Source organism: Pan troglodytes, chromosome 3 (genome assembly GCF_028858775.2).
Source record: "Pan troglodytes isolate AG18354 chromosome 3, NHGRI_mPanTro3-v2.0_pri, whole genome shotgun sequence".
In the NCBI taxonomy this organism is placed as follows: domain Eukaryota; kingdom Metazoa; phylum Chordata; class Mammalia; order Primates; family Hominidae; genus Pan; species Pan troglodytes.
Window position 1 is genome coordinate 39,193,312 of NC_072401.2, and position 24,142 is coordinate 39,217,453.

General features: G+C 43.4%; 1 protein-coding gene across 3 annotated transcripts in view; it reads left to right on the forward strand.

Annotated features, from left to right (window-relative positions):
• The first annotated feature begins 345 nt into the window (after positions 1-345).
• Positions 346-24,142, forward strand: part of FAM114A1 (family with sequence similarity 114 member A1) — a 78,081-nt gene continuing 54,284 nt past the window's right edge. The window contains exons 1-3 of one of the 3 annotated variants that reach the window (XM_009447506.4): positions 346-460; positions 10,705-11,060; positions 24,018-24,105. In XM_009447506.4, coding sequence (XP_009445781.2) covers positions 10,713-11,060; positions 24,018-24,105 — 436 coding nt within the window. In that variant the 5' untranslated portion in view covers positions 346-460; positions 10,705-10,712. Of the gene's footprint in view, positions 461-1,021; positions 1,174-10,704; positions 11,061-24,017; positions 24,106-24,142 lie in introns of those variants that run through there. The other 2 variants (XM_016951450.4, XM_009447507.4) reach the window with 2 other exon arrangements.

Here is a 24,142-nt window from a genome sequence, read left to right on the forward strand (position 1 = left end):
TTGTTTGGGGTTTGTTTGTTTTAAATCTATCACACTCCCACCGACAGGGCAAGGGAGTGCTGCTTAACGCAGAATCAGGAGATCAAACTTTGGCTGAACTTGAGCGACCTCTTCCCAGTGACACGGCGGGGGTTTTCCAAGCCCTTTTAAGGAAAGGAAAGGGATCTGGCGAACCCCGAGACCCACTCGCCCTGGGCTGGAGACGGGGCGCGCTCTGGCTCTCCGCGCTGGCACAGGGGTGGGACAAGCCAAGTTTCCAGGAGACTCGCCCAGCGCGGGCCCGGCCCTCGCAGCGTGGGGGTGGCCGGGCGTCCCCGCGGCGCTCCTCGTGGGGCGGGGCGCAGGCGGGGCGGGGCCCCCTCTCCAGCCGCCCGCCCTCCGGCCGCGTCCCCGCCGGCCCTGCAGACGTGGCGGGGCGGGACCCGCTGGGCACTCCCGCGCGTACTCGGCCGCCTGAGCGGTAAGAGCCCCGGGCACCCGGTCCCCATCCCCTTCCCCGGGGGGCGGGCGAGCGCGGGGGCGGCTGCCCGGGGGTGGTGGGAACACCATAACCTTGGCGCCTCGTCCGGGACCCACGAATCCTGCCCTCTGCGTTAGTGAGAAGCAGTGGTCAGGGAGGACCCGGCTCTGGGGTGAGGGTCTGGGGCGGCGCGGCCGAGGGACCTGCGTGGGTGCGGGCGTGTGAGTGTGTGTGTGTGAGTGTGTGTCGCTCCGGGTCCACGCTCATGCACACACCCACACGCCCACACTCAGGGTCTGCCCCCTCGGCCGGCGTGAACCTCCGCGGAGCCTGCCTGGATCTCCCAAAGTATCCAGTCCTGGCACCAAGCAAGTCTGGAAAAGTGCCCCCAATGGCTCGGGGCCAAGTCAGAGGTGGGCTGCAGGGTCCCCCAGCCCGGGCACGAAGGGAGCAGTTCCCTGTAAGACAGAGGCCTCGTCCCAGGGTGCGCCTGCCCTCGGCCTTGGCACAGGGAGCTCAGGCCTTGACCTCCCCGCTCCCCTCGCCTTACTCCTCCCCCAGCAGCCGACCCACGCCCTGCCTGCTCTTCCAGTCCAGCCAACACTCTAAGCAGGCACCGCCTCCATTCGCAGCCCCCGGGATGGGTCCCACTCCCTACCCCAGATCCCCAGGCCCCCTCCACCCAGTCGGCTAGCCCTCGCCTCTGCCATCCGGTGAGTATTTCCAGGCACCTCAGACCAGGCGCCTGAACGTCACTGCCTTTTCTTAAGTAGGAAGACATCTCTCTATGGGCTGTGAGAGCATTACCTATGCCCTACTGATCCCATCATTTCCCATCCTAAACATCTTGAAGGACACAGGCAGGTGGCTTCTTAAATCAGTGTGCTCTGAACTCCCTGTGACCTCAGCCAACCTGTGACAACTGAGAATGAGACAGGCTCTATCCTCAGAGCCTCTTTTTGCCCTCTCTGCAGCCTAGTGGCTCCTTCCCTACCCCACCCATAGGCCTGCGTCCCCGCCCTCCTTTCTTCCATCAAGCCTGAGCTTGGGAAAGAATCTGATAAACTTCTTACATTGTAACCTTTAAGTGAAGGAATGAGACGTTAGGGGTGGATTTGAGGCACAAGTGAGACAGTGCAGAAGGAATTTGAGGGTTGGAGGGGGCTTTCTTGAATCTGAGCGATTCAGACCATAAAAGTAAACTTGTCTTTGTTTATTTGACCAGGCTTACATCAAACATGGTTTCTCTTTTATTAATATCAAACACAATGTATTTCAATTCAGTAAATATCTGAGGGACAGAAACCAACCTAGGTGCTGTTGGTCACAGTCTTGGAGGACAGAATGGCAGAAGTAAATACTCCATAAATACATGGAATAGAAATCTGTGCAAAGTGCCAAAACCATAGAAGAGGTAGCAGTTATTTCATTGGAAGCAGTGGGGCAGATTAAGGAAAAATTCAGAACGAAAGGTAACATTAGACATTGGGTGTCTAGAGGAATAGGAGTTTGCCAGGCAGCTGGAGGAAGGGCAGCACCGGGGCAGAGGAACCAGCGTAAGCAAAGGCAGGGAGATGTGAAGAGTTATGGGGAATGGAGAAAAGACTGGTGAGGCAGGAGTGGAGGATACTGAGAGGTGCAAGAGGTGGAGAGAGATTGGAGCTGGATTATGATGGGAAGTGTGAAGATATTTACACCTAATGGTTTTTAAACAGGGGAGCAAATAGGTCCAAAAATGCCTGGCAGCCTCACAGAGAATAGGCTGGAGCCTGGGTACATAGACTTATCAAGCTTTATACAAACTCATACAAACTGCTACAACCTGATTAAGAGCCTCTCATCCAGAGTTTTTATTCCTGGTCCTTTGCTGACCGGCACTTTTTTTTTTTTTTTTTTAACTGGGGGAGATGACCTCACACAGGATATCATGCTAACCAAATTTTTATGCTGCCAAGTCAGGCCATTTTTTTTTTTTAAATCCATCCACTGTCACTACTATTTCATAAAATGAAAGACATTTTAATACCAAGAAAAAGCACAAAGGCTAAACTTGAAAGATGAAGGCAGTCCTTTACATTTAATAAATTTAGATTTATGAAAAACTTGCGATCTTGTCCTCATTTTTCTCTATCATCACAGACTTGCCCCAGTCCTGCAGGTGGAGTTTGGAAAAAAAGCATCCAGATCAGTTTGTCCGTCCTAGCTTTACAGAGGAGCAGGTGTAAGCACAGTGAGGATGATCAAGTTGTGTGCCCACAAAGGGATACTGGGACCAGAGGCCACATCCCTTGATGCCTGCAGGGCACAACTCTTTCCACCTCAGAATACCATCCCTCCCACCTCTCGTTATTCCTCCATGCAGCCTCATGTCCTGGCCTCTCAGACACCTGTCCTGAATCACTACAGTCCATCCCTGATGCTTGGACATTTGCACATGCTCTCATCCCACCAGGCCTGAATCACCACATCAAAGACACTTTCAAGGTTCTCCCTTGAAAGTCTAGTTCAAGGTCAGTCTAGTTCAGGCACATCTGTCCTTGATTTGCTGTGCTGTTTTGCATCACTTTTTAACTGTTTTGTGTTAGCTCCTCAAACAGATGATTCATTTCTGAAGGATAGTGACCATGTCTTCTGTTTTATACTTTTTTTGGAGCTGTGATGTTGCTGCTTAAATACCTTGCATAGTTCTGGGAGCATTTTAGGTGATGAATGAATTTACTCATGAAAAACTAACTTATTCCCAGCCCACAAAGGCTTCTTTATGTGCCACCCTTCCTCTCCTTAGAGTTTCCTGAAGCAGCCTCCTTGTTGCTGTGGGTTGAGTCTCCCTAGCCTCCAGTCCACGAGACATGGCTACAGTGATCAGTGTTCCTAACCATAAATCAGGAAAGGTTTCTAAGTCTGGCTTATGGAACACCCAGACGGAGATGGAAACTGTCCCAGGAAACACAGTGCTTGTCATGACTGTAATCCTGGTGGACTCCAGCAGCCCCTGCTCAGAAACAGTTCTGTATTTCAAACACACAGTTTCTAGTGGTTTCATACAAAAGGGTACAGTCTGAAAAATGATTACATTTCCCCCATCATGATAGCATCCACAGTTGATAAAGTTCTACCAGAACAACCAAACAAAAAATAATTTTTTTTTGTTTTGATTTGGGGAAAATTAGACCTGTAACAAGTAGAGATAAATATGGATTAGAGATACACACAATTAGAAATTGAATTAGGGCTGATCTTGCATGGCTTTCTTTTTTTTTCTTTTTTTTTTTCTTTTTTTTTTGCGACAGGGTCTCATTCTGTCACCCAGGCTGGAGTGCAGTGGCATGATCCTGGCTCACTGTAGCCTCTGCCTTCCAGGTTCAAGCAATTCTCATGCCTCAGCCTCCAGAGTAGCTGGGATTACAGGCACATGCCACCATGCCCAGCTAATTTTTTTGTATTTTTAGTAGAGACGGGATTTCACTCTGCTGGGCAGGCTGGTCTGGAACTCCTGGCCTCAAGTGATCTGTCTGCCTTGGCCTCCCAAAGTGCTGGGATGTGAGCCACTATGCCTGACCGATGACCATTTTTAAATTTAACAGATGTAAAGATCTAGTATTAATAAAATTTATAAATTATCCATAAATATTTTAAACAATAATCTATAAATATTTTAAATAATAATCCATAAATATTTTTTGACAATAGTCCATAGATATGTTTTAACAATGCCTGTTTAACATCTTACAGCTGAGTTTCTGGGGTATTTCTGAAGGGATGGTTTGTGTTGGTTGAATGCAGAACAGCCACAGAGAGGAGTTTTACTGCAGTACTTTTTCTACATTTGGCATAAACTGACCTAAGGTAATTTGGCCATCAGAGATAGGTAAGGGCTCTAGGTTTCCTCCTCTGCAACTTCCCTACCAAGAGCTAAATTACCATGAATCCAAGTTCACTGATGGAATTCTGCCATAAACCCACACATGTATTAGCAAACAGGCTTAGTTAACCAGTCTGTTCTTATAAGCTCAAGGAAGTCCTAGCTCACTGTCCTTTCAGGCCTGTGTTCTAGAGGCAGGACTCAGCTAAGCTTCTAGTCACCTTCAGGCTTTGGAGTCCTGCATTCAGCTAGAGAACCTAGAAGAACGCTACTCCAAAGGGTAAGTCAGCTGCTGGATTCAGTGCAATCTCATGTCTTGGGTATAGAAGCAGAGAAGGCACCTGTACGTTATTTCTTGTCGATCCACATATCTGAGGCATCTTTCATGTCACCAGTGAAAAATTATTTCTCATATCCCTTATGCTAATTAGCATACCCTGGAGTGCCCATCAGAGAAGACGGTAGATGAACCCTCTAAAAAGAGGTGGACACCTCATTACGGATTTTTAAGTGCTTACTAAAGACCCCTGGATAGTATATTCCTGAATAAGGCACTTCAAATGTCATCCAGCCACCCTTAGGGCACAAATTAAAACTAAGTAACATGCACGTGTCACATAGTATATGCTGAACTATTTTAGGATACTTCATGAACAAGATAACAACACATGAGGGCAAGGCTTGTACATTCAGGCATCCATAATGGTTTTTATTTACCCATAAGTGTTTATCACAGCCAGATTTACTCTGATGTTCCTGCTTATAGAAAACTGAAATATTTTGGGACTTCCTAATAATCCGGATTAATAATAAGGATTTTCAAATTACCTTACAAAGAAATAAAAATATCAGACAATGTCTACCATCTAGCGATTTTAAAAAATGAGAATAAAAGTGATGGCAAGGTATCATTTATTCATGAACCCATTCTCCTCATTGTTGTGTCCATACGACTCATGTGAGGATAATAAATTAAGACAGGGAAATCTTTAGGCCATGGCAATCAAGCAAAGTCCTAGGCCATGGGTAAGCAGACATTTTCGGAAACAGGCCAGATAGTAAATATTTTAGGCTTTGTGACTTTGCAGCCCATATGGCCTGTGTTGCAATGACTCAGCTCCGCTATTGTAGTGCCAGAGAAACCATGACGGTCCCATATGTAAACAAAGGGTGTATCTCTGGTCCAATAAAACTGTGTTTACCAAAACAGGCAGAGGACAAGAGTTGGCCAGCAGACTGGTTTGCCAACACCCTGTCCTAGGCTAGTCCTGATTCAGAGAGAGGTTTTCACAAAGATTTTGTAAACTTCCAAATGACAACAGCCTTTTTAGCAGCCCCCATCAATTCTACTCACCTCCCATAAACCACCCACAATACTACCCCTTCTCTATACAGTGGTTTTCTATCATTCTTTACTATTTCAGCTAGGCTTGAACCTGGCTCCTTGACAGCCCACGGCCAACCTTGAATATCCTAAACTTTGTATACCAGCTCGAGGGAAGTCTGCATTCGTTGCCATTCTTACATGTAGACTTGTTTACAGGAATATTATCACTGAATTCAAGGTCTGGCAGATATTTTTGCTTACACAAATACATTCTAACTCAATTAACTGGGAGGTGAAGGAAAAAAGAAAGACAATACGGAAATGTCAAGTCATTTGGAACCATCTGCTGTAAGAGAGCTCCTGTGTGTCTGTACACAAATATTAATCTAACTCAACAGGCATATTTGTTGAGCTTCCTACTATGCACAGGAAGCCATGCCAAGTACTATGTAGAATATGAATACAAAACAAGGAAGGTCTTTGTCTTTATAGAATTTACAAATCATAGGAAAAACTGAAGCAACTCTAATCAAAGAGGACTTTAACTGTCTAAAGTAAGATAAACACAAAATGCCCTCAGAAGGGTTCAGAAGGAAAATGTTCAACCTGGAGGAACAAAGAATGGAGGAGGCGGTTATTTTAACTGGGTCTTCAATGTGCAAAAGAACAACATATGGAACCAACAGCCCCCGAGGGTCTCTTGTGGATGTGCCAGGCATGGCACAGATATTTACACTGTCTCATTTAAGGTTTTATAGGAAATCATGGGAGGTAAGCCTGGTGGGATCAGAGCACAGAGGTCCCTGGATACTAGCTGAAGCATGTGGCCTCATCTCAGGAGGGAGAGGAAGGGGAAGCTCCTGAGGATGTGTGAGCAGGAGAGCCATGTAATTAGAGCCGTGAGGTGAAGGATGGGAAGTAAGGGGAAGAGCTGCAGTGAACAGGGGAACCCAATACTGAAATAGTCATCATGAACCATAATGAGGACCTTGCCATGAGAATAGGAGTAAAAGAATGTAGATAGATTCTCAATAAAGAGCCTCTAGGATTTGGCCACTGACTGAATGTAAGAAAAGAGGCAGATGGCATTGCTGATAGGGCTCTGATGTGGTTCAGTCTCAAAGTCAGACACGGGTTCAAATTTCAAATGTAGAATTTACTAAAAGTGTGACTTCTGAGCTTCAGTTTCCTCGTCTGTAAAATGGAGCTGATAACATTCAACTCACAGGAGATAATACATTTAAAGAGCATGGATACAGTAAGCACTCAATAAATGATAGCTGTTTATACTATATATTCTTGAGAGGGTGAAAGCGTGGTAAATGACAGCTCTGAGTTATTGGGAAAATCTATGTGTGAGATGGTGTCTCATTATGGTTTTCATTTGCATTTCTCTAATGATTAGTGGTGGTGTGCATTTTTTCATATGCTTGTTGGCCACCTATATGTTTTCTTTTGAGGAGTACCTATTTATGTCATTTGCCCATTTTTTAATGGTTTTTGTTTTGTTTTTTGCTTGTTGATTTAAGTTCCTTACAGATTCTGGATATTAGACCTTTGTCACATGCATAGTTGCAAATATTTTCTGCCATTATGTAGGTTGTCTATTCTGTTGATAGTTTCTTTTGCTGCGTAGAAGCTCTTTTGTTTAATTAGCTCCCACTTGTCAATTTTTGTTTTTGCTGCAATTGCTTTTGGAGTCTTTGTCATGAAATCTTTGCCAGGGCCGATATCCAGGATAGTGTTTCCTAGGTTCCTAGGTTTTCTTCTAGAGTTTTTATATTTTTGGGTTTTACATTTAAGTCTTTAGTCCATCTTGAGTTTATTTTTGTATATGGTATAAGGAAGGGGAACAGTTTCAATCTTCTGCATATGGCTGGCCAGTTATCCCAGCACAATTTATTGAATAGGGAGTCCGTTCCCCATTGTTTGTCATTGTTGGCTTTGTCAAAGATCAGATGGTTTAGGTGTGTGGCTTTATTTCAGAATTCTCTATTCTGTTCTGTTGGCTTATGTGTTTTATTTTTGTGCCAGTACCATGGTGTTTTGGTTACTATAACCTTGTAGTATAGTTTGAAGTTGGGTAGTGTGATGTCTCCAGCTTTGTTCTTCTTGCTTAGGAATGCTTTGGCTATTTGGGCCCTTTTTTGGTTCCACATGAATTTTAGAATATTTTTTTCTAATTCTATGAAAAACATCATTGGTAGTTTGATAAGAATAGCATTGAATCTGTACATTGCTTTGGGTAGTATGGCCATTTTAACAATAATGATTCTTCCTATCCATGAGCATGGAAAATTTTTCCATTTGTGTCATCTCTGATTTCTCTGAGCACTGTTTCGTAATTCTCATTGTGGAGCTCTTTCATCTCCCTGATTAGCTGTATTCCTATGTATTTTGTTCTTTTTGTGGCTATTGTGAATGGAATTGCATTCTTGATTTCACCCTCAGCTTGGACATTATTGGTGTATAGAAATGCTACTGATTTTTGTACATTGATTTTGTATCTTGAAACTTTGCTGAAGTTGTTTATCAGATCTAGGAGCCTTTGGGCAGAGACTATGGGATTTTCTAGGTGTAGAATCATATCATCTGCAAAGATAGTTTGTCTTCCTCTCTTCCTATTTTATTTCATTCTCTTGTCTGATTGCTCTGGCTAGGACTTCCACTATTGTGTTGAATAGAAGTAGTAAGAGTGGGTATCCTCGTCTTGTTCTGGTTCCTAAGGGGAATGCTTCCAGTTTTTGCCCCTTCGGTATAATGTTAGCTGTGGGTTTGTCATAAAAGGCTCTTATTACTTTGAGATATGTTCCTTCAATGCTTAGTTTGTTGAGACAGAACATTTTTATCACCACCGAAAGTTCCATTGAATAGTGCTGTTCTACATGATATCAATAATTTGTAAGTTTTCAAAGAGTTTTCTGCTTTAATGGCTACATTCCTTATTTGGTTTCTACCTCACTTCTTACCCTTTAAGTTTATCCTTGACTAAACCATGGTCTAGACCTTCATCAGCTGGTCCCCAACAAGGAATACTGTGTGTATATAGGTCTCTTTCTCACTGTGAATTTCTGACAAAGACGTTGCAAAGCTAAATGGCAAGTATTTTTTTGATAAGTGCTCAGGTATTTTCTAGACTTATTCTTTTTTTTTTTTTTTTTTTTTTTTTTGAGACAGTCTCGCTTTGTCGCCCAGGCTGGAGTGCAGTGACACGATCTCAGCTCACTGCAACCTCCACCCCCCAGGTTCAAGCAATTATTGTGCCTCAGCCTCCTAAGTAGCTGGGACTACAGGTGCATGCCACCATGCCCAGCTAATTTTTGTATTTTTAGTAGAGACAGGGTTTCACCATGTTGGCCTTGGCTGGTCTTCAACTCCTGACCTCATGTGATTCACCCACCTCAGCCTACCAAAGTGCTGGGATTACAGGTGTGAGCCATTGCACCCTGCCTTCCTATGCTTATTCTCATTATTGCTACAAATATAATTAATAAAGCCAGAGTCAATAATTTTAAAGATACAGGTATTACTCTTAGTTCCCATAGGCGTAGTCCTTCATGCCAAGTAAGAGCTCCAGGAAAGTTTAAAGATAGCCCTGTAGGTTTCTGTTAGCTTCCTATCAGTGCTGTGACAAATTACAACTAACTTCGCGGCTTTTGCCAACACAGACTTATTCTCTTGGAGTTCTGGAGGTCAGAAGTCTGAAATCAGTGTCCATGGGCTAAAGTCAAGTTGCTGGCAGCCTGGTTCCTTCTAGAGTCTTTGAGGGGAGAGTGGTTTCTTTTCCCTTTTCAGCTTCTGGTGGCCACCCATATTCCTTGGCTTTGGGCCCCTTCCTTCATCTTTGAAGTGCGTCACTCCAGCCTCTGCTTCTGTCATCACATCACCTTTTCCTCTTTGTAATCAAATCTCCCTCTGCCTCCATATGATAAGGACACTTGTGATTACATTTAAGGCCAACTCAGATGATCTAAAATAATCCCCTCATCTCAAGATCCTTATCTTACTCACATCTGCAAGGTCCCTTTTGTTATGTAAGGTAACACTCACAGGTTCCAGGAATTGGGATGTGGTTATCTTGGGGGGCCATTCATTATTCCAGCAGTCCCCAACCTTTTTGGCACCAGGAACTAGTTTTGTGGAAGACAATTTTCCCACAGATCAGCAGAAAGGGGTGCGGGGGAGATGCTTTTGGGATGATTCAAGCACATTACTATTGTGCACTTTATTTCTATTATTATTACATTGTAATTTATAATGAAATAATTATACAACTCACCACAAGGTAGAATCAGTGGGAGCCCTGAGCTTGTTTCCCTGCAACTAGATGCTCCCACCTGGGGATGATGGAAGACAGATCATCAGGCATTAGATTCTCATAAGGAGTGCACAGCCTAGATCCCTCACACGTGCAGTTCACAATAGGGTTCATGCTCCTATGAGAATCTAATGCCACCACTGATCTGATAGGAGGCGGAGTTCAGGTGGTAATGCGAGCGATGGGGAGCAGCTGTAAATACAGAGGAAGCTGTGCTCACTCACCTGCCACTCACCCACTGCTGTGCAGCTTGGTTCCTAACAGGCCATGGACTGGTACAAGGAATAATGCAGGGTTGGGGACCCACAAGGTTACATAGAGTATTGGTTAAAAAAAAGTTTGCCCTGGCCGGGCGCGGTGGCTCACGCCTGTAATCCCAGCACTTCGGGAGGCCAAGGTGGGTGGATCACCTGAGGTCGGGAGTTCGAGACCAGCCTGACCAACATGGAAAAACCCTGTTTCTACTAAAAACACAAAATAAGCCAGGCGTGGTGGCACATGCCTGTAATCCCAGCTACTCGGGAGGCTGAGGCAGGAGAATCGCTTGAACCTGGGAGGCGGAGGTTGCAGTGAGCTGAGATCGTGCCATTGCACTCCAGCCTAGGTAACAAGAGCGAAATTCCGTCTCAAAAAAAAAAAAAAAAAAGTTTTCCCCTACCAGATTTATTTATCCAGGGCTTTGAATTGAAGCTTAACAATTCGATGAAAGCATGAGGTGTTTATAATTGTGTTGACAGATACTAAAATGTCTGACGATGCTGGTGACACCTTAGCCACTGGAGACAAAGCAGAAGTTACTGAGATGCCTAATAGTGATTCTTTACCTGAGGATGCAGAAGTGCATTGTGATTCAGCTGCAGTTTCACATGAGCCAACACCAGCTGACCCCAGAGGGGAGGGGCATGAAAATGCAGCTGTGCAGGGTGCAGGGGCTGCCGCCATTGGGCCCCCTGTGCAGCCTCAGGATGCCAACGCCCTGGAGCCCCCTCTCAATGGAGACGTGACTGAGGATACACTTGCTGAATGTATTGATTCCGTCAGCCTTGAGGCAGAACCCAGATCCGAAATACCCCTACAAGAACAGAATTATCCGGTAAGAATGGGTCATTCAATTCACTTCGGCCTAAGTTCTTGCTTATATCTATCGTGTGCAGAGCTAGCACCAAGCTCTGTGGGTGGGAATTGGGAGTTCAAAATGTACTGTGACATCCCCTCTGTCATCAGAAATGTGTTATGTAGTGAGATTAGACATATATAAAAATAATTTGTCATAATTTTGCATTTTGATAAATGTATTATTAACAGTAACAGCCACCAATTATCAGACACAAGCCGTGTGCCAGGCACTCTGCTAGCCACTTTATATGTTATGTAATTCACTCCATCAACAGTTCAAACCTGGGTATTACTAACTCCAGCTTATACCTGTGGCAACCAGGCTCAGAGGTGGTAGCTTGTCCTGGGCTACTTGGTTGTAAATGGAAAACATTGTAATATCACACATCATGACTCCAGATAATTAACAAGCCTGATTCCACCCTAAACAAGTCAATGTTTCTTTAAGATCACTTAAAATCTGATGTATATTTACAAGTCCATAGTGGAGATCTTCAGCCTTCAGATCACTGTTTTATCATCACACATCACCTTCCAGGGGAACACAGGCAGAATGCACTCATCACCCCTCCCCTTTCAGTGCCTGCACCTATCTCTCAGGGTATGAGATAAGCCAGATCTCCCTGTTGGCACGTGGGCCACCAAGAAGACTATCCCAGCAGGGTTTTCCTGGAGCTTTCACCTCCAGCCATGTGGGGCCGGGCAGGGGTGGGAGACGCCCCGCATGAAAGAAGGAGACAGGCTGCTCTCCTCATCCTGTCTGGAATGGACTGCCTTCTAGAAGGGTGGTGCAGGAGGGAGGAATTGGGGTCTTCCCTCAGCCAGGCCCAGCCCTGTTCATCCTGAAGTGTGCCACCACAGATCACCCCCTTGAGGTGACTCTGCAGCATGATTTGAGGGACAGGAACTAAACAGGGAACTAGGGGCCCTGGGCATTCACCCTCCAATCTATCATTAACTCCATGAGCTTGGGCCAGACAAACTAATGTCTCTGCGCTTCAGATTTTTCCTCTATGAAGTGAAGAATTCTCACATGAAGACTTTGATGCAACCTTCTGACTAATGTTTTATGACTCCTGTATTCAAGATTGGGCTTCCCTCCCACCCACTTTTCTCAAGGGGTTTGACCCTCAGAACTGTCTGCGATGGGCTTCCTCAGGGGCAAGGTGTTTCCCTTCACTGGAAGTGTTTAAACAAAAGCTGAACAGTCATTTTGTAGGGATGTTATGGAAGCAATTTGAGGACCAGCTGGGAGTTTGAATCAGATAGGGTAAACATACACAAAATTTTGTTTATGAGTTTCAAGAGGTCACTGACCCTTTGAAGCCATCCATAGATGCCCTAAATAATTAAGAGCCCCTAGACCAGAAGTTCTCAACTTCAGCTGAATGTTACCAGCCACTGGGGGAGATCTAAAATGTATTGAAGCCTGGGCAACGTGGCGAACCCTGTCTCTACGAAAAATACAAAAAATTAGCCAGGCGTGGTAGTATGCACCTGTAGTCCCTGCTGCTTAGGAAGAGGCAGGAGGATCACCTGAACCCAGGTGGTCAAGGCTGCAGTGAGCCGAGATTGCACCATTGCACTCCAGCCTGGGCAATGACAGTGAAACTCTGTCTCCAAAAAATAAATAAAATAAAATAAAATAAAATAAAATAAAATAAAATAAAATAGAATAGAATAGAATAGAAAATATTGATGCTAGGGTCCCAACCCCAAGGATTCTGATTCAGGAATGGGGCTTGGACATCAGCAATTTTTAAAAGTACCCCAAGTGGTTCTAATGTTTGGCCAGGATTGAGAATAATTAGTTTAAGCTAAAGAATTTTCACGGTCCTTTTTATGATTCTTTGAGTAAGTGGTCTTCAGTATCATTCCAGCTCTAAAATGCTGTGGTGCTACAATAACACTTCAAAAGTATTTGGAGACAAGCCCTTTCATTCTTTTGGCTACTAGGACACTTTTTCATCCATTGATCTTAGAACAACAACAATAGCAATAACAGCCACAAAACACATAGGAAGTAAAAGTGGGACATTAATAAGCCGCAGGTTTGGCAGTTTGCATGGTATTGGTGAAGAGATGGACCACTAGATTATGTCAAGAATCAGCCCAAATAGGAAATGGCAGAGTGAGGATTTGAACAGAGTCTTCCTGACTCCAGAGCCTGCTTTGCCTCCACACTGTCTGTCTCATGTAGGGAGCTATGGTTCCCAATTTTCATCCTAAGTGCTACTGTTAAAAATATCTTGGTACAGTAAGAAAAATATAACTTAGCCACACCATTATCACCTAAGATGACTTAAACTGTACAAGCTCTACTAATTCAAAATCCATACTAATTCAAAATCCATATACATTCCAATTTCAGATATAATAATTATAACAGGATTGTTCATGAAGATAGCATAGTAAGGCCGGGCACAGTGGCTCATGTCTGTAATCCCAGCACTTTGGGAGGACGAGGCAGGTGGATCACTTGAGGTCAGGAGTTCGAGACCAGCCTGGCCAACATGGTGAAACCCCGTCTCTACTAAAAACACAAAAATTAGCCAGGTGTGGTGGTGCATGCCTGTAGTCCCAGCTGCTTGGGAGGCTGAGGCAGGAGAATCTCTTGAACCTGGGAGGTGAAGGTTGCAGTGAGCTGAGATTGAGGCAGTGAGCTGAGATTGAGCCACTGCACTCCAGCCTGGGTGACAGCAAGACTCTGTCTCAAAAAAAAAAAAATCAGTATGCTTCTACCACATTTGCCTTAAATGTTTTGGTCAAATGGAATGAATCTTGCTTTGAAAACACCTTATAAACCTCCTGAATGCTACAGAAATTGAGCTGGTTGGTAACAGGTACTCCACCTTCCCCACCCCCTACAACACTGACAGCATTTCAAGGACCTTGGAAAGGGGAGAAATTCCTAATAATAGAGCACCACGGAATTACCTGGATGGAAGTGCAAACACTGGCCACAGAGTTGGGCCCGTGGCTCTGGATGTATTGTGTTGGGTCAGAAGCTCAGAGGGAACAAAGGAGTGGGGACAGTACCTGTGAGTTTGTTTTAAGAAGGGCAGGAAAGCCGATAGGTTGGCTGAAAGGGCCTGGAGGAGAGGATATCACTTTCACCCAGGTCTTATTTAAACCATTCTACGTAGGTGCAAATTTAGTCTCTTTTTAAAGATTACCAGGAAAGGGGATTCTACTGTCTCTCTTAGTAGCTTATCCTTTTATTAGAAGTCAATTTTATGCCTAGTCTTTGATTATTGTTCATTTTTTTCTATTTTATTTGCCTCTTGTTGCATACTCATAAGAAATCATTTTGCACTGATGAAAACAACTCTTTCCCTGTTGCTCCAGAGCAGAGTGAATTGTACAAAACAAATTCTTGAATCTAAAGTTCATTACGAGGTGGTTGTTTGGATTGAACACAGGCTGCCCCTGAGGAATGGCAGGTTCTGCAGGAAAATAGCCAGGTGCAAAAGCCTATTTGACCCCATGTACATCTACACCTGATAAATTCTCATCAGCCCTTTAAAAAGTTTCTGACCAGGTGCGGTGGCTCACACCTGTAATCCCAGCACTTTGGGAGGCCGAGGGGACCGGATCGCCTGAGGTCAGGAGTTCGAGACCAGCCTGACCAATATGGAGAAACCCCGTCTCTGCTAAAAATACAAAATTAGCTGGGCATGGTAGTGCATGCCTGTAATCCCAGCTACTCAAGAGGCTGAGGCAGGAGAATCACTTGAACCCGGGAGGCGGAGGTTGCAGTGAGCCGAGATTGCACCATTGCACTCTAGCCTGGGCAACAAGAGTGAAACTCCATCTCAAAAAAAAAGTTTCTGTGAGGAATGCTTGCTTTACTAAAGAAAGAAAACTGGCAGAATAGACTTTGAGGACGTACTTCTAAGGCACATTAGATTTTGTGATAATGCGCATAAATGTGTGTGTGTGTGTGTGTGTGTGTGTATATTTGTAAGTACCTGGATCTGGGTCCCCTTAAAATCCACATCATTAGGCTCACATTTGCCTCAGGCAGCAAGGCCACCATAACTTGGCAGGTGGGGTGTTGCGACTAGCAGGTGGCCAGAGTCAAGGAGGAGGCCACCTTTCTGGCTGGCACCTCTGTTTTTAAGGACCACACCATTTATGCACTCGGATAAACTATCTCTATCTTTAGGGCTTCTTTGCTTTCTTGTCCTTTCTGACATACAGACTCAGAAGCCATTGAATTGAGCCTTCTCCTGTAGGAACCCACTCTACAACCTCCGTGGGAAATGGTCCTCAGCATTGGAGGTTGGACCGGATTCTCTAAGGCCTCTGCCAGCATCATGACACAATGCATTATGCCCAGAAATCTGGGTGGTGTAACTATCTTCAGGATGCCTACAGTCTAGTTGGGGGAAACATTGTTGTATGAGAGCAATGATTACATGTCCTCTAGTACTAGATAGGACAGGCACAAGGGAGGCTTTAGACGGAGCATTTAAATTCGTCTTAAAGAGTCAGAGAAGTCTTCAGCCTCAATTCAAAGATGTTTGTCTTGAGTACTGGTTGGGAGTGACATTTGTTCCCAGAGCTCTTGTGGGACCTTATTATATACTAGCCAGTCAACCCTTAAAAGACCCAATCTAGATCAAATTTCTCTGAATTCTTAACACCAAGAAAGGTTACCCAGAATTTTTAAAATGTCATCCCTACTGCTCAACACCAACGCATAAGGCCGATTATGAAGAAGGTCAAGAATCCCAATGTTAACACTGTTGAGTACTCTCATGGGGAAACATGGGAGTGTGGACCACCATGGATAGTTCTCTCCCTAAAAAAGGAAAAGCAGAATGTTTAAATGCCATAAAGTTATGGTCAAGAGAGACAAGGAGTAGGGGACACAGGCTGAGACATGACAGCATTTAGCCTCCTAAACCGGATAAGCAGAGTTTTCTCCAGTTCTGTTTGAGTATTTTCCCTTTTTGGCCTGCTCTAAAAGGACAGTGTTCCCTACTGCCTACGTTCCTTATTCTGTGTTCCCTGAACGGTGACACCCAGTTTTGGCTTGGACAACCAGGTGGATGGAGGTGCCATTCCGCCATAGAGAGCAGTGCTTCCCAGATCTGGAGGTGTATTGGAATCATGTGCGGAGCCTGTTAAAAATTCAGATTCCTGGGCTCTACCCTAAGAGATTCTTAGGCACAAGATCATAGTGGAAGCTGAGACTCTATTTTTAATGAATTCCCCCAGGTGACACTCTTACAGTTAGTCTGTGGACTAGAGTTTGGGAACCACTAACACTAGGACACAGCAAGAGCTAGTTGGGGTACGGGGAATAATTGAGAAGATGGTGAGTTCAGTTGGTTTTTGGTTTTTGGTAGAGACGGGGTCTCCCTGTGTTGCCCAGGCAGGTCTGAAACTCCTAGACTCAAGCTCTTCTCTCACCTCAGCCTCCCAAAGTGCTGGGATTATAGGTGCAAGCCACCGCACCGGCCTGAGTTCAGTATTAAATATGCCATGCGACATCCAAGTGAAGATACTTTGTGGACAGTTGGTTAAAATGGTCTGGAGAGATAGGTGATTCAGAGGCTATCAGCACCTATGTGGTTATTTCAGTAATGGAAGTGGGTAAGATGGCTCAGGTGTTAGCATATAAATAACAACAGAGGCCAAGCCCTCAGCCCTGGAAGGTTTCTGTCTCTAAGCCAATTTGGTTGGGCACAGCTCTTAGGGTTTTGTTTTGCTTTTTAAATAGATTATGGTAGCTAGCAAAGAAGTTATAGTACAGTCTCACCACTACCACATTCTATAAGCGAAATCAAGTTTCAGATCACATTGTACCACACTGATATTTTTAAATGAAACAGTAATTAACAAGAGAGTTGAAAATGGTGTATGAGAACTCTTTCTCATGTAGGCTTGAGAACATCCCATTGTTTAGGTGCTTTGATCACCATCATGAATGAAAGGTTTACTCAAGGAAACTGTCTGGATTTCAGAGCTAAGGTTTCTTCCCTGATAGCTGGCATCAAGTCACCAGAATTCCCCAGAGTTGGAAGATGGATGGAAGACCATTTACACAGGGCAAAATCCTTTGTAACACCCTATTCATATAAAACTGGGAGGAGCAGAAAATATACTTATTTACAAATCTTGAATACTTTTAAAATTTTTTATTTATATTTATTTATTTATTTGAGATAGGGTCTCCCTCTATCGCCAGGCTGGAGTGCAGTGGCATGATCTTGGCTCACTGCAACCTCTGCCTCCCAGATTCAAGTGATTCTCTTGCCTCAGCCTCCAGAGTAGCTGGGACTACCGGCATCTGCCACCATGCCAAGCTAATTTTTGTATTTTAAGTAGAGACCAGGTTTCACCATGTTAGCCAGGCTGGTCTTGAACTCCTGACCTCAGGTGATCCACCCATCACGGCCTCCCAAAGTGCTGGAATTACAGATATGAGCCACAAAGCCCGGCCCCGTCCTGTTTTAAAAAAATAGTCTCTCTCTCTCTCTCTGTTGCCTAGGCTGGAGTGAAGTAGCAAGATCATAGCTCACTGCAGTCTTGAACTCTTGCATTCAAGTGATCCTCTTGCCTCACCTTACCAAATAGATAGGACTACATGTGCATGCCACCATGCCTGGCTAATTTTTAAATTTTTCTGTAGAGACCAGATCTTGCCATGTTGCCCAGGCTGGTCTTGAACTCCTGGCCTCAAGTGATCCTCCTGCCTCGGCCTCCCAAAGTGCTGAGATTATAGGAGTGAGCCACCGAAGCCAGCTCCTTGAATACCTTTATTTTTACCATCTAGAACCCCTTTCAGATATTGAGAATGCTAGTAAATAGTCCACCATGTTTACCAATTAAAACCCATTTTTGCAATTAGGTGTGGTAATTGGTAAAGCATCAGATGTTACTAGATACAGATAATAGAGTCTCTATAAATAGCTGCCTCCAGAGTATGGCTTTCCTGATTAGAATGCTGGCTGACCACCCTGGACTGTGCATATTTTATTGGAATGCTGACAGCACTTGGATTGTAGGTTAATTTGAGAAGCACCCATAATGTCACAATATGCATGTAGAAGCATTCTAATGTAAATAACTGAAATCATACTAAAAGATGGTAAAAAAAGAAAAAAAGTGAGAGTCAGAAGATAGGCCATCAGAATAGAACACTCTAAGGCAGATGTAAAAGTGGGTGAGCTTTGGATGCTACCGAGAGGTCAAGTAAGTAATAAAAAGACTAAAATGAGCCCGTGGCTTTGACAACAGGAAGCCACTTGACCTTGATGAGAACGATTTCATGAAGTAGTGGCACAGGAGTCTTGCTGTGGAGGGAGGATGGAGAAGGGAGGTGAATACAGAAGATAAGCACCTTTTTTTTTTTTTTTTCTGAGACAGAATCTCACTCTGCCTCCCAGGCTGGAGTGCAGTGGCACGATCTCAGCTCACTGCAACCTCCGCCTCCTGGGTTCAAGCGATTCTCCTGCCTCAGCCTCCCAAGTAGCCGGGATTACAGCATGCGCCACCACACCCAGCTAATTTTTGTATTTTTAGTAGAGACGGGGTTTCACCTTGTTGGCCAGGCTGGTCTCAAACTCCCGACCTCAGGTGATTTGCCCACCTTGGCCTCCCAAAGTGCTGGGTTTACAGGTGTGAGCTATGGTGCCCGGCCACTATAAGCACCTTTTTTAAGAGACAAAGAAGAAAGATGTGGAGCAGACACCAGATAAGTTTGAAAGACACATTTTGTTCATGTTGTGATTTTCATTTGTTGGCTTTAAGATAGAGGAATCATGTGCATGATTAAATGTAACCTATATAGAAAGCATGTATAGAAATGTAGCCTGGGCCGGGCACAGTGGCTCACACCTGTAATTCCAGCACTTTGGGAGGCCGAGGCGGGCAGATCACCTGAGGTCAGGAGTTCAAGACCAGCCTGGCCAACAAGGTGAAACCCTGTCTCCACTAAAAATACAAAAATTAGCCAGGCATGGTGGTGGGCGCCTGTAATCCCAGCTACTCAGAAGGCTGAGGCAGGAGAATTGCTTGAGCCCGGGAGGTGGAGGCTGCAGTGAACCAAAATCACACCACTGCTCTCCAGCCCGGGAGACAGAGCGAGACTCCGTCTCAAAAAAAAAAAAAAAAAAAGGAATGTAGCCTATACAGGGAAGCAGCTTGTATAGAAAAAGGCTGAAAAGCTAGGAGAGAGTAAAACCAACCTAACCAGGTCAGGAGATGTGTAGGTGGAGGTGCTCTGGTACCTAAGAGGAAGGTGCATTTCCATAATAATGAAAGGGAGGAAGTAATTGTGAATCGCAGGGTAGTGTACTTAGATTTGTGTTTAGATGGGTTTTTGGTGTAGGCCTGTGTATATTTTGTGCATAAAAAGAACTACTCCAACGTTTAATTGGGTTTAAACAATTCGTGTTCCATCTACGAAGATGACAAACTCAAAAACCCAATCCTTAGGCTTCACGTGAATCTCACAAATCTCACTGTTTAGAAGTCCAGCAAAATCAAACAGTCACTTTCAAGGTACTTTTGGTTAATGTTTGATTTGGTCCTTTTTACCAACTTACACACGTTTAAATACTTTAAACTGCATTTATAATATATTCTACTTCCTTTTAAAGTACCTGAATTATCTACTTATACAAAACCTTGCTAAGTACTTAATAATTGTTATAAAGCTACTAAAATAAATTTACAGAGTTGACTTAAAGACCTCTTAATAATGTGCGGAAACTTGGGATGATTTCAGCTTAAAATCAGAAGTCTAATAATTCAATTATTCATTTTTGATTGATTTTCAAAAACTGTCACTCTAATAGGTCAGATTCCTTCAACATTAGTAGTACAGAAAAGAACAAATATGCCCAAAAATATGAATGGCGTATCTTCCATGTTTTCAACCTTTCTATGTTTAATTTTTAAATCTTCCCAAAGTTGAATGATGCATACTTACCAAGGAAGAAAATTAGCTGGAAATAACTGAGGCCATTTTCAATCAGATATTTTGACAAGAGTTTCAGACTCCAGAGCAATTTTCATCCTCCCAGCTGTCATACTGACCCCCTTTTTAGAGTAGCTATGTCATGAGTTACAAAAATTAAAAAGTGTTGATCACCCTATGAGTTACAAAACTCACAGGTTTCATTGCCCACATCCCTGGATACAAGTTATACGCAGCACCTGATTCTTGATCTGCTCAAGGAAATAGAACAACCAAGTTCCTCCTTCAGCTTTAAGATAAGTACATATGTTTTCCATCTAAATGATAAAGGCCTTTGAATTTGATGGAGTTCTGGGATTTTACTTTTTTCTATCTAATAATACCTTTAAACTTGATAGCTTAAAATAAATGCATTTTCTATTTAATGATAAAGACCTTTAAATGGGATACTAGATATGAAAATGTCTTTCCTATTTAAAGAACGTTGAACTTGGGTCAGGTGCAGTCACCCGTAATCCTAGCACTTCGAGAGACCAAGATAGAAGGATCACTTGAGGCCATGAGATCAAGACCAGCCTGGGCAACATAGTGAGATCCTGTCTCTACAAAAAATAATTTTTAAAAATTAGCTAAGTGTGGTGGTGCATGCCTGTAATCTCAGCTACTTGGGAGGCTGAGGCAGGAAGATCACTTAAGCCCAGGAGTTGGAGGATGTAGTGAGCTATTATCATACCACACACTCCAGCTTGGGCAACAGAGCGAGACTCTGTCTCCTAAAAAGAAAAAAGAACTGTGAACTTGATGGAATCCTACATTCTTTCTTAGTACCACACAAAGGTTTAGATGTTTAAATGATTTCCAGTTGAGTTTTGAATATCCCTTTTGATTAAGCCAAATCTAATTTGCTGTTATAAGAGTTATGGGGAGCAGGCAGGAAGCTGAGAGAGTTCTCATCTGATGGCTTTTTTTCCTCTATGTATTAGGATGTGAAGTTGTCTATGGAAGGAGGTGGGAGTTATGGGGGAAGGGTGAGAAAAACGTCTTTAAATCCCTCTATTGGTAATAGGCAATCTGAGCAGCTCCATGCTGCCTGTTGTAGCATCTCCTAATTGTGTGACATTAAGTCCATTTAAAGTGGAGACCATATTCATGATGAGATATATTTATAATTCATGCTTAACATTTATTATATTAAATATGTGTATTTAATCACTTGAATATTTACCATTTGATAACATATTTATAGCTGATCAAGAAGTCACAGCTCAATGTCAAAGGACTTTATTAATAAAGCAATTGAAGTAGTCACTTATTATACAGCAAAAAGTTCTAGACTCATTTAACATTTATTTCCATTTGCTAGTCAATTACCAGCTGTCAGAACATAATAAATATTATAAATTTGAGTCAGAAGCTGTCACCTCTAATTGTATTAACTCTTCCTAATCATAGGTAGTGATTTGTCCCGTGAAAGAATGATATTAATCACTGATTTCCATCTGTCTTCATAATGGTGTAAAATTGCTACTGGATTCCATTGCTGAAGTGAAGTAAATCAATGTAGACACCAAAAATGAAAGCAGGCAGTGATGAGTCATGAATATTTCCATTCATGTTAACAAGCTTCTCATTGTTTCCAGACAGAAAGAAAAAAAAATGACAGCTAACTTTCAAAGCTTTTTGCTTCTTAGTCTTAAAAGCATAGTTTCTTCTTATTATTTCTAGCTCACACTTTTGGAGTACTTCTTATATGCCAGGCACTATGCTCGCAACATTATATGAATTATTTCTTTTGATCTTCACGAACCGGTGAGGTTATTGGTTCCTATACTTATGGCTCTTATGCCACTATTGTTTGCATTTTATAATGAGGAAATGAAGGCTTAAAACAATTTGAGTAACTTGTTGTCCAAAACAGTAGAGCCTGGAGTCAAACCCAAGCAATTTAACTTCCATAACTCAGTCTCAACCAGTACTCTACACTGATGGGTGGCATTTGAATCAGTTAAGAATGCTTTTGAGTCAAAGTAACTAAAATCCAACATGTAGTAGTTCACAAAATAGTGATTTTTTTTCTCTCACTTAATACAAAGAATGGAGATAGGCAGCTACTTATGTTGGTTTAGTAGCTCAGCGGAGCCAGGACCAGTGACTGAGACTCCTTGGCCTTTCCCTTGAGGCAGCAAAAATGACTGCTTCAATTTGAAGCTTCATGTCCACATTCAGGGCAGGAAAAAGAGAAGGGGAAAGAGTGGGCACTCGCTGTAACTATAATGTATCATGAAAGCAAAAACTTTTCCATTTATATATCTCATTGGTTGAAAACTGTTTCATATGGCCATCCTATCTGCAAGGGTAGAAAATAGCAAGGGAGGCTGGGCATGGTGGCTCACACCTGTATTCCTAGCACTTTGGGAGGCCGAGGCGGGCGGATCATGAGGTCAAGAGATCAAGACCATCCTGGCCAAAATGGTGAAACCTCGTCTCTACTAAAATAGAAAAAATCAGCCAGGCGTGGTGGTGCACAACTGTAGTCTCAGCTACTTGGGAGGCTGAGGCAGGAGAATGGCGTGAACCCGGGAGGTGGAGCTTGCAGTGAGCTGAGATCGCACCACTGCACTCCAGCCTGGCGACAGAGCAAGACTCCGTCTCAAAAAAAAAAAAAAAAAAAAAAAAAACAGCAAGGGAGTTGGGAGTTGGGGATGACTAATGGACCAGCTGTGAGTCAAAAGTTATGGAATCTACAAACTCTGTAGGAATTTTCCACTGCCTCCTTACTTTCTTTCTGCCCGCCCTTCCTTCTTTCCTTCCTTCCTTCTTCTCTTTTGAGTAAAAAAGAGCTATGATTCTCCATATAAGTAACTCATAGAATATTTATTCTTGCCTTGTTTTCTAGAATGTGTTCCCAGATAGAAAGAGAAAGCTGTGGTTCCCTACTTGAGTTAGGACTCATTGGTTGCAGGTAACAGAAACACGCATACCTGAGAAAATTGATGCATTTCAGCCATTTATTCAACAAATATTTATTAAGCATTCATTATATTCCAAGAACTCTTCTAAGCTCTGGGAGTATATCAGTGAATAAAACATTTAAAAAAATGAACAAGAATATGAGAGAATCTCATAGAACCCAAAGATCAGAAAGCAGCAGGGCCTTCAGAGGGACAGAAACCAGGGACTGAGAAGCTGTCAGGAATCCAAACAGCAGCTCTAAGCCAATCTCCATTCTGCTCACTCTGCCTTCTCTTAATTCTTAGTCTGCGTGGTGGATATAACAGGGTCACCCACATAGCCTGAATTTTCAACTTCTGTTCATGCACACAGTTCACAATGAACCACAGTCTCTCAGTTCCAATTCCAAAAACCTAGGCAAACGAATTGGAATCCACTGAGGTCAGGGACAGTCTTATCCCTGTGTTATAGGAGTCACTATGAGTGAAGCAGGGCACCTTGAATCAAAGGTTTCTACCTTGCAAGCCTTCCTGTCACTACTGCCCATCCATCTCCAGGTGTATTGACGCTTTTTAGACACTTTGCCCATCATCCATGCCAAAGCACCTGCCTACTGCCCCAGAGTTTAAAAGTTAACTCTACCTTGAAGAGCACATTTTTTAAAGCCCTGTAAGAATTGCCTGGGTCCAGATCATTTTGAACTTTTTCAAATCCCTCTTGTGCCCTCATGCGTATCTTTTTCCCATGCAGCCTTTTCCCTGTCTTCTAAATAATAAGAGAGAATCGAGGCTCAGTTAACATCAAACTCCCTTCTCACTTCAAACCAAGCCTTCAGAAGCCAACATCAGCACTAATCAATTTGGTTCCAAAGTACACATTGCAGTGTGGTTTGGGATGTTCTTTTATGACCCTTATAAACTATAAGCCAATTAGATACGGTTGTTGGTGATTCTTTTCCAAACCTCCTCTTTATTTCAAACCAATAGGTGTTTTTCCATTCAGAGATATACTGAATTTCTGACCTGTGGCTAATTTGTTTTTCTCCAGGCTGTGGATTCCCCTCCAAGTGGAGGAGGATGGGCAGGCTGGGGATCCTGGGGCAAATCTCTGCTGTCGTCAGCATCTGCCACAGTAGGTAAGCATTGTATGTTGCATTGGAATAGACAAAGTAC